This window comes from Lemur catta, chromosome 1, assembly GCF_020740605.2.
Source record: "Lemur catta isolate mLemCat1 chromosome 1, mLemCat1.pri, whole genome shotgun sequence".
Taxonomy (NCBI): domain Eukaryota; kingdom Metazoa; phylum Chordata; class Mammalia; order Primates; family Lemuridae; genus Lemur; species Lemur catta.
The window spans coordinates 95273087-95284202 of NC_059128.1; the positions used below are offsets into that span (position 1 = coordinate 95273087).

Genomic DNA, 11116 nt, shown 5'->3' on the forward strand with positions numbered 1-11116 from the left:
TTAACTATTGATAATATTAGGGAATAGAGGCGTGGAGCGGGCATACCACATATCCCCCCACAGTGATGGAAGCACAGAGCTCTCCAGCACACCCCCCTGTCCAACCAAAGGATCTGAATGTTCTCTCTTTACTTGAGGCCAATGCATAAGAAGGAAACCACTGGGCTCCCGGTTCTTTCGGATTGTGAAAGTCAGGTGGAGCCTGTTTGCCCTCCGAGGCCACTGGTTCAAGAGGCCAGTCACCCGGAGTGGCAGAGAAGGCTCCAGGCCTGGGTATGTGCTAAGGGCAGAGCTGCCAGGTGGACTGAGCTGCCCCGGCTCTGCAGGCACAGTCCCCTAGCTGACAGCTGTGGCTGCCTGCGAGGGCTCAGGTGCAAAGGCCATCCTGTGCTGCTGTGAGGAGGAGGAAGAGGAAGACACAGAAATCAGTGCTGCTCCCAACAGCACATCAAGGCAGGCCCCAGGAACCCAGGATCCAGGGTGAGTGTCCTCAGCCTGCCGGGGGTGGGGTGGCCCAGGGTCTTTGGCAGGAATTATAGCCCAGTGGCAGATGGTTAAGCCCTGTTTAAAATGCAGGGATCTCCCAGAGGGGCTTAAGGAAACGAGACAACTAAATGCAACATGATATCCTAAGTGGGATCCCGGAACAGAAGAAGACACTAATGGAAAAACTAATGAAAGCCAAATAACGCATAAAGTTTAATAATAAAAGTGACAATATGATGCTCACTCTAAAAGCAAACTGAATAAGTACTCTGATAGAAGTATGTTCCTTATTTCTGTGGTAGCTAACACAGTTGGGAAGGGCTAGTCTCAGTTCTGGACTTGGATCCATTTTGTGATTTGATTTTTTTGTTGATTAGAATATGCTTATTATAACGATATTATACATATTTAAAACACACTCCACGGTGGAAGGCAGCCTACATGCATCTTTGTACACTTATCTGATTAGTTTCATTAATTAAATATCCAAAATTGGATTGTTTTATTTATACATTTTGAGAAAAGGTATACATGAAATGTAAACATATATTTTAAATGCATATAAACATACAAAATATACATTTAAAATAAATACATAAATATATTCACACATTACATAATGTAATTACATGTGTCATTTTCATGAAGGTAGTGTGTACTCACAGGAAACTGCAATACAGAAGTGTTCAAGGTGAACACCCATCCCACTCCCCAGAGGCAGACAGTGTTAGGTATCTTGACCCCCACACTCTGTCCTCAGGGGAGTCTGCCTGTGGAACAGGGATGTCTTACATCTGAGATTGGACAGAACATCACAGTCCTTCTTAGCACTGTGCCCTGGACAGTCAAATGGAGCTGGAACACAAGATCACATCTGTTAGTCATTCCTGTGACTTTGTCTTTTCATTATTTTGTAGATCGATCAATAGATATATAGATAGTTCACTCAAATGAGTAAGCAGGTAGTGTGCACCTGAGTCCATAAAAGTCTATAAAAGGTCTTTCTTTCTCCTGGACTTCTATCTCCATCTTGACACATAGACAATCATTCACATGTGAAAAGCTTAAGTCAGTATTGTATTCATGTCAAAATATTTTCCCTTAAAATCTGTAGCTGTTTCTTTAGTTTTTTCAGAGCATTTAGTGCTGGAGAAAACTCTGATGCCAATCTAGTCCTTTTGCTAATACTCTGGTTTTCTGTTTGGTGGTTTGCCATCCCTTTTTGTTTTGTTCTGTTTTTGAAAGTGGATCTCACTCTGTGGCCCAGGCTGGAGTGCAGTGGCACAATCACAGCTTGAGACAGCCTGGATCGAACTCCAGGGCTCAAGCGAGCCTTTTGCCTCAGCCTCCTGAGTAGCTGGGACTACAGGTTCACACCACCACACCCAGCTAATTTTTAAATTTTTTGTAGAGATGGGGTCTCATTATGTTGCCCAGGCTGGCCTTGAACTCCTGACCTCAAGCAATCCGCCCACCTCAACCTCCCAAAGTGCTGGGATTACAGGTGTGGATCCGGTTGTTTTTGAATGCTCCTGGCTAGGCGTCCAAAGGCTATTTTGGGCTGAGGTTGTTGAGCTCCTATGGCAGTGTCAGAGGAGAGGGGACTTAAGAACTCTTTGTTCTCTCTTTACCTTTTGTTTTTGTTATTAGTGCACCCAAGGCTTTGATCTGTTCAAAGCCCTTCTCCTGGTTTTATCTCCTTAGTTACTTTTATCTCTATTCCTATTCCCTTCCTCCTCCTCCTTAAGAGACAACCATCCTAATGTGTTTAATATGTGTCCTTTTAAAAAATGTATTCTTGTAAAATGTGTTGTTTTGTGTGCATATATTTTGAATTTTCATAAATAGTATGGTATGACCCCATTATGATCCTTGAGGATAATTTGTTTAGGATACACTCAGGAGCAGGACTGCTGGGTCATGGGGTGTGTACACTTGATTTGAGTAATTTGCTGTCCTGATGGCTGCTCTAGTGCAGACACTACCAGTGCACAAGGCTAGAGCCCCAGAGCCCCACCAACATGCAGCATCATCCAGTTTTCAAACTGCCAACTAATAGATGTCAAGCAGTATCTCATTTTTGTTTTACTTTTCATTATTCTGAATACCAAGGAGTTTGAGCATGTCTTCATATGCCTGCTAGCCGTTTGGGTCTCCCACTTTGTAAATTGCCCATTTATATCCTCTGTCCATTTATCTCCTGGGGTCTGTCTTCTTCTTGTTGTTTTGCAAGAATTCTTTGTACATTCTAGATATATTCCTGTCTCGGTTTTAAGCATTGCAAACATCTCATCTCAATCAGAAACGTGTTTATTACTTTATTCATGAACAGATATCCTTAGTTTTAATGTATTCAAATCCATAAATTTTTGTTGTTATTGAAAGAACTTGTATGGTTTTGTTTAAGAAGTCCTACCCTACATCTATTAACTGTGTATTTTTCTTCTTACATTCAGGCCTTTAATTGATCTGGAGTCTGTTTTTGTACGTGCTGTTTGTTAGCTATGCATCCACTCTTTCTTTTCTCCACACGGTGAGCCAGTTTTCCCTACACTAAACAACTCCTCCTTTCCCTCCTTTATTGGATATCAAGTTCCATGTGTACATAGGTCTCTCTCAAACCTCTATTCTAATCCTTTCGTCTAGTGATCTGGTCTTGTGTCAAAAACCACATTTTTTATTATTCTGTCTCAACATCTGGTGGGGCCAGTCTCTCCTCTTCATCTGTTCTTTTCCCCCACACCAAGGTTGACTTAGCTATTTGTGGATGTTCATTTTCTATATAAATGTTAGCATAAGTTTATCATGGTCCTCAAAAAATCCATTTTGATTGGGAGTGCAGTGAATGTATAGATTGATTTGAGGATAATTGACATCTTTATAATTTATTCAGATCACTTTCTTTGTCTTAGAGTTTTAAATTTTTCTCCATAGAGGTATTTTGTATTCTTGGTTAAATTGAATCGAGATGCTATTGTGAATGATAATCTTATTTTTCTAACTTTTTTTTTTTGAGACAGAGTCTTGCTGTGTCACCTGGGGCTAGAGTGCTGTGGCGTCAGCCCAGCTGACAGCAACCTCAAACTCCTGGGCTCAAGCGATCCTCCTGCCTCAGCCTCCTGAGTAGCTAGGATTACAGGTGTGCACCATCTTGCCCAGCTAATTTTTGTTTTTAGTAGAGACGGGATCTCACTCTTGTTCAGGCTGGTCTCGAACTCCTGAGCTCAAGCAATCCTTTTGCCTCGGCCTCCCAGAGTGCTAGGATTACAGGCGTGAGCCACCGCACCCAGCCGGATATCTTATTTTTATTTAATTTCCAGCCCACTAATAACATGAGAAATGCTATTGATCTTGCATATAGCAACCTCGATGAATGCTTTTATTAGTTCCAATTGTTTTTCTAGGTAAATGTATCAAAACCACATTTTTTATTACTGTGTCTCAACATCTAGTAGGGCCAGTTTTTCCTCTTCATCTGTTTTTTTTCCCCAACGATGACTTAGCTATTTGTGGATATTTTTGTATGAGAAATGCTATTGATCTTGTATATAGCAACCTCAAAGAATGCTTTTATTAGTTTTAATTGTTTGTTTTTCTAGGTAAATAATCTTGTCATCTGCAAATTATGAATTTTATCTCTTTTAAAAAAGAAGCTTACTTCTCTTTCTTTCCTTGTAGCACTTGCCAGGACCTCCAGGACTATATTAAACCATAATAGTCAAATGCAGCCAGAAAACTGTTGTCTTGTCACTTAGCTTAAAGAAGTGTATCTATAGTTTCTCCATTTAACATAATGTTTGCTGTAGGATTTATTTTTATTGCAGTTAAAATACACATAAGAAAATTTACCATCTTTACCATTTTTAAGCATATGGCTTAGTGGTATTAAGTACATTCACATTGTTGTACAACCATAACCACCATCCCTCTATAGAAAGTCTTTTCATCTTATAAAATTCAAACTGTATCCTTTAATCAATAACTACTCATTCCCTTCTTCCCTGCTGTAGGATCTTTCTTTCTTTCTTTTTTCCTTTCTTTCTTTTTTTTTTTTTTGAGACAGAGTCTCCCTGTGTCACCCAGGCTCCAGCAGTGGCCCAGTCATAGATCATTGTAATGAACTCCTGGACTCAAGGATTCTCCTGGCTCAGCCTCCCGAGTAGCTAGGGCTACAAGCATGTGCCACCACACCTGGCTATTGAAAGGGTGAATGACCCAAAGGACAGATTTCACACACAGGCTATGTGGGAGCAACAAGGCTGGTTTATTCACCCGGGTGTGAGTGGCCTGAGTCTTAAAAGACAGTCAGCATAGAAGGGGGTTTTGTGAGGGTTTTTACGGGAATAGCCGACCCCCTCCCACCTACCCTGTTCAGTTCTTTGTTGCTGGGCCAAACTCCTGATCTGTATCATTGTTGTGGTCAGGCAGGTGAAGAATTCCTTTCTGCTATGTGCAGTTCGTGTATGGCAAAGGACGGTGGGCAGAACAGCTGCTGTCTGTAATAAATTATTCAAACAACCAACTCCTAGGACCCCTTTGCCCCAGTCACATCCATCCTTCTGCTCTGGCCTCGTTCTTATCAGGAGAGCTAGGGAGGGATAAACTTCGTCTCTATCAGGGAGGGAGGGGGAAGGAATGCTGGCTGCAGCTGTCTGTTAGATCTACAAAGTCCGGGGACTCTCCAGACTCCTGTGGCTATTGTTTTACAAGCCTAAATTTTACATTAACCACATTCTGTCCTATACATACTTTTCGGGTTCCCACCTGGAACAAACCTAACAGCTATTTATTTATTTATTTGTGACAGGGTCTCGCTCTATTTCCCAGGCTACAGTGAAGTGGCATCATCATAGCTCACTGCAACCTCAAACTCCTGGGCTTAAGCAATCCTCATGCCTCAGCCCCCCAAGTTGCTTGGGACCACCGGCATGTGCCACCATCCCTGGCTAATTTTTAAAATTTTCTGTAGAGAAAAGGTCTTGCTATGTTGCCCAGGCTGGTCTCAAACCCCTGGCCTCAAACAATCCTCCCACCTCGGCCTCCCAAAATGTTGGGATTACAGGAATGAGCCTCCATGGCCAGCTTGTTATAGGATTTTTTTTTTTTTTTTTTTTTTTTTGAGACAGAGTCTCACTTTGTTACCCGGGCTAGAGTGAGTGCCGTGGCATCAGCCTAGCTCACAGCAACCTCAAACTCCTGGGCTTAAGCGATCCTACTGCCTCAGCCTCCCGAGTAGCTGGGACTACAGGCATGAGCCACCATGCCCGGCTAATTTTTTTTTGTATATATATTTTTAGTTGGCCAGATAATTTCTTTCTATTTTTAGTAGAGACGAGGTCTCACTCTTGCTCAGGCTGGTCTCGAACTCCTGACCTCGAGCGATCCACTCGCCTCGGCCTCCCAGAGCTAGGATTACAGGCGTGAGCCACCGCGCCCGGCCCAGGATTTTTATATATTGCCTTTACCATGTGTTAGCAACTTCCTTTTACTCCTAGTTTACTGAGTTTTTAATCATACATGTCAATCATATGCTTTTTCTCCTTTAGCCTAGTAATGTGGTGAATTATATTGATATAGTTTCTAATGTCAAAGTGTCTTTTCATTCCTGGCATCAAACTTACTTTATAATGATGTATTATTTTCTTAATACATTGTGGAATGTGGTTAGCTAACCCTTTTGTGTTTTTTTTTTGTTTTTTAGGATTTTCGCACCTACTTGCATAACTGAACGGGTCTATCATTTTCTTTCCATGTTTTGTCCTCATCTAGTTTTGAAACCAATGCTAGCTGCACAGTGCAGTTTGTGCTCTTTATCTATTTTGGGGGATAATTTGTTTAAAATAAGAATTAACTACTTATTGAAAGTTTATTAGAACTCACAATTAAAGCCATCCAGACCTGGACTTTATTTTTGGAGAGAAAGTCTTGGACCATCATTTCTTTATTATTTATTAGTCTCCAAGTTTCTTGTTTCTTCCTTGTATAATTTTGGTATTTTATGTTTTTCTGGGAATCTATCCATTTCATCTAGATTGCCAAGTTCATTAGCATATAGCTCAAAATAATATTCTATTATTTCTAAAATCTCTGGTGTCATTTTGTTTCTATAACTCGTTTCTTTGCATCTTCTTTCTTTGGGTCAATCTTGTCAGAGATTCATTTTATTAGTATTTTTTAGATGGCTTTTGGTTTTCTTCATCTTCTCCACTTTCCCCCTCTACTTCATTGATTTCTGTCTGTTTTTAAATTGTTTCCTCTTGTGTTGGTCAGAGGACCCAGTGATCCAGAGGGGAGAAATTTGCCTAAACACAGTTAACCAGAAGCAGAATCAGCTCCCTGGCTCTCAGCCCAGGGCCCACTCTCATGCCCTGCAGCCCTCATACCAACAGCCCAAAACAGTCAGGGGCACCAGCTGCCAAACCTTGGCCCGGGGCTGACACAGAGGCCTGGGCTGTCCAGTCTAACAGCCACAAGACCCAGGGCCACTGAGCACTTGAAATATGACTAGTTGGAATCGAGATATGCAGTACGTGTAAAATTTACACTCAATGTCAAAGATTTGATACAAAAACTGTGAAATACCTCAATGATTTTTACATTGAGTACACATTGACATGATAATATTTTGGATATATTGGCTTAAAAAATGTATTGTCAAAATTAATTTCACCTGTTTCTTTTTGTTTTTTAAAATATGGATACAATAATATTTTCTATTAAGCAGTAATAATATCGGTAGTACAAGAATATGTCACAATTTGTGACTGTTTTGAGATTGAGGTTTGGTTTATTTGTAGGGGCAGAAAAAGGCTCAAATTAATGAAAGGATTTAGCCAGGCAGCATCGGCTCTCCTCCTTCCTCTGCAAATAACAGAAACCAATTCTGCTAACTTGTCCAAAAATAGTCCTCAGGGGGTTGCGGAACAGAGGGCAGCACTGACCAGCCAGGACTAGGGAAGCGGGCGCTCTCCCCAGTAGGAACTGGCGGCTGTCTTTCTGGGCACTTCCTTCTCTCGGCTCAGGGTAGCAGGCGTGCGAATCTCAGGAAAGAGACGTGATAGGCCCAGCCTTTGACACGTGAGGAGATAGAAGCCTGTGATTGGCTATTGCATGAGCCTCAAGGGCGTTGGGACGAGTTGCTAAGGAAACGGGGGTGGCGGGCTGTGGGCCGTATGAGGGCGGGGTTGCGCATGCTGCGCATGTGAAAACCTGAGCTGTCTTCTGCAAGGGTCCCATAGTGCGCCAGTGGCTTGGTGCTTCTCACTCCCAGATCAGTGCTGCTCCACACGTGATGGATTTCAATAAAGATTTGAGTCACTCCTATAGTCTCTGCCCCTCTGCGCCCCACCTGCTCCTGGATCCGGCTATTTTGGTCCTGCGGGCCGGAGGAGACCTGGGTTTGGGCACGGAGGGGAGGTCAAACTGGGGTGGGCTATCTGGTCATGCTCTCTGCGCTGTTTCCAGGGGCCTGCAGGGCTTGTCTGCTAGGAGGCCAGGAGGGCAGCTGGAGCTGAGGGCCTGAGGTCGACGTGGTGTCCAGAAGCACAGCTAAGCGGGAACAGGGAGGGGCATGGCGCACAGTGAAGGGGCTACTGGAGCCCCAGCCCGCACCGTGGTGTCCCAGGAGCTGCTGGAGGAGATGCTTTGGTTTTTTCGTGTAGAAGATGGTAAGTGGTGTGAGTGATGGTGAGGATGGGAGCGCTTCTCAACACAGAGCAGAGTTTGGCTGAAGCCCCCTGACACTGTCATCTCCTCCCCTCGGGCGGCACCTTCCTCCAAGACAGGAACCGAGGCTGGGCATCTCAGCACCCCGCGGGGTCTGGCCGAACAGCACCCTCCTCTCAGGGAGCGGTCACTCATCGACGCAGCCATCCAATCATCACAACTATTTATTAAGCTCCTACTGTGTGCTGGGCACTGTTGTCAGCACTGGAGTGACAGTAGTAAATAAAACACAAAGGTCTCTCCCCTTGTGGAGCATGCATTCTAGTGCAGGAGATCGAAAATAAACAAGCTAAACAACTAAATGCATGGTGTGTTGGTAAGAGATAAGAGGAAAAATTGAATAGAGAAAAGAGAATAGGAAGTGTGCAGCAAGGGTAGGTAAGGCGGTCAAGGAAGGCCTCACTAAGAAGGTGACATTTTAATAATCAGGAAGGTGACTTTTGGGAAGTGAAGGAAACAGTCATGCAGATTATATTTGGGAAGAACATTCTTAGTGGAGGGAACAGCAAATGCAAAAACCTTGAGGCTGGACCCTGGGTCATTTCAGTAGTGTGGACAAATCATGAGTATCCAAATGCAGATCAGCCACTTTATATGTTATGTGTTATCTATGGGCAGTTGTAAATCCTTCCTCCCCCTCCCTGCCTTCCTCTTTCCCTCTTTCTTCCTTCCTGCTTTTCCTCACACTACACAGGGCCAGCCCCTGGCAAAACTGAAGCTGGTGAAGTTTATCTTGGCCCACCCTACTCACCATCCCACCCTCACTCCTTTTTCCCCACTCTTCCTTAGCCGCAGTCCTGTCTCCACCATTAGCTTAGGGCTTCTCCAGAGCGAGATTGTGTCTTCCCCATGTCCACCTGTTAGATTGTGTGTCCCCTGTGTCCCCTGAGGCAAGGGGCTTATCTTTGATTCAGTCTCCACAGCGCTGTGAGCTGGGTCTGAGCCCAAGCCCCAATTATTAGGGGCCTAAGAGGTACCTGGCCTCTCCTCAAGGCTCTGTCCTGTGTGTCTCTCCCCAGCATCTCCTTGGAATTTTTCCATCCTTGCCCTGGTGGCCGTGGTGGTTGTGATAAGCATGGTCCTCTTGGGAAGGAGTATCCAGGCAAACAGGTGAGGAGCTGATCTGGGGGCGGGGGGGGCTCTGGAAGGTAGGGGCCCTGCCTTCTCAAAGGGAAATCTAGGGAGGGGTCATCTAGGAACCTTGGCTGCCCACCCTCTGGGACAGCAAAATGCAGCCTCCAGGGTCCTTTGAGAACCTAAAGCTGTTATAAAAACAAAAACACCCCAGCAACTATCCCTGATTATCACCCCTGGGCTGAGGCCAGTAAGTAGGCATGACCTGGAGGAGGGTAGCCATTAAGAAGGTGACCTCGCCTCTCTCACCCTGTCAGGAAGCATCCCCCTCAGCAAGGTCAACTCACAGACAAGGTGGCTGTCCATGACAGCAGCAGACCCGCTCCGCTATGGCCCAAGCAGATTCCCTGGACAGCCAGCTTCCCACAGCTGTGTCCCTCCACCATGACCAGGGAGTCTCAGGATACCTTGAGTAACACAGACTTGGAGAGAGGATAGACTTGCAGGAGTTAGTGGCAGGAATGTCAGGTTGAGGAAGTGGGCAGTGGGAGCCAGTGAAGGTGGGGGTGAAGTGTGCACTGTGGGGTCTTAGAAACATGACCCGTGTTGTGTGTAGGCTAGTTTGGAGAAGGAAGCACCCAGAGGCAGGGAGAATAGTTAGGAATTTCCTGCAGTAGTGTGGGGGACGGGGTGTGGGGTGACAACGACTTACACTAAGTAGGATGAGCATCCTGGAGCCAGAGGCAGTGTGGTTTGGTGAAAAGAACACAGGACTCAGAGGCAGGAAACTTAAGTGAACGTCCCAGGTATGTGCTTCTTTGGCCTCTTTGAACCACATTTCCTCACCTGTGAGGGGAGGGGGTGGCAGTAACAGCTGAGCTCACCAGTGGCAGTAAGGATTCCTTACTGAGACGACACCCACGCAAGTGTAAGGTGTCTCTCTGCCAAAGGAACATCCAACCACTGCTGCTTGTCCCCCAGCAGCTCCGGCTGTGTAGGGATTTCCCCTCCAACTCTAAGCCATCTGGGAGATCCACTCCTTCCCCACCCACTCAGGCTTTCTGATCAACACTGTTCCCTCTCTTCCCAGAAATCAAGAGATGCAGCCAACAGAAGAAGAAACTCCAGAAGTCCTGTATTTGGATGACGCCGGAATCAAGGATCACAATAGCCTGAACAACCTAAGCAAGCCTTTGCTCTCAGAAAAGCCAAACATGGCTACGGTGGAAAATGAGTTAAAACAGAGTGATGTCGCATTGGTTCTCCTCCCATACTCACCAGAAGCTGAGAGCTAGGGAGAGTTCAGAGCACGCACACCCTAGCCCAGGCACATGATCTGAGCTCAGCTCCATGGCCTGAAATCTCTCAGGTTTTACAGTCCCCAAGCAGCCTTTTTTTTTTTTTTAATTAGCAGATAAAACAAACTGCAAGCAAAGTAAAATTCTATTATTTTAAAAAAATATTTTATTAAAATGCTCCTGGAAGTGAGCTGTTGGAATTGCATAGTTTGTTCAAATAGTAGTGGTCCACACACACACAAACACACACACACACACACACACACAAGTGGCTTGGAGCAAAAGTGCAAAACCCGTAGCCAGCCTGTGGGTCAGGAAGCCTGGCCAGGACTCTCAGCATGTGGTCTTGAGTAGCTACAGATTCCATTTGCCCTCAGCTTCTCCATTTATAGAATGAGGCTGAAGATTGGGTTAGAGATGCTGTTTTCTTTTACTTTTTCTTTTTTTTTTTAAGACACAGGGTCTCTCTCTATTTGCCCAGGCTAGAGTGCAGTGGCCTGATCATAGCTCAGTGTAACCTTGAATTCCTGGGC

General features: G+C 44.8%; 1 protein-coding gene across 1 annotated transcript; it reads left to right on the top strand.

The window, feature by feature from the left end:
- The first annotated feature begins 395 nt into the window (after nt 1-395).
- On the top strand, nt 396-10665 carry SLC51B (solute carrier family 51 subunit beta). Its single transcript, XM_045540945.1, has 4 exons — nt 396-480; nt 7951-8153; nt 9231-9321; nt 10376-10665. The coding sequence occupies exons 2-4, from the start codon at nt 8057-8059 to the stop codon at nt 10578-10580; spliced, it is 393 nt and encodes a 130-aa protein (XP_045396901.1). The 5' UTR covers nt 396-480; nt 7951-8056; the 3' UTR covers nt 10581-10665.
- Nucleotides 10666-11116: the final 451 nt, after the last annotated feature.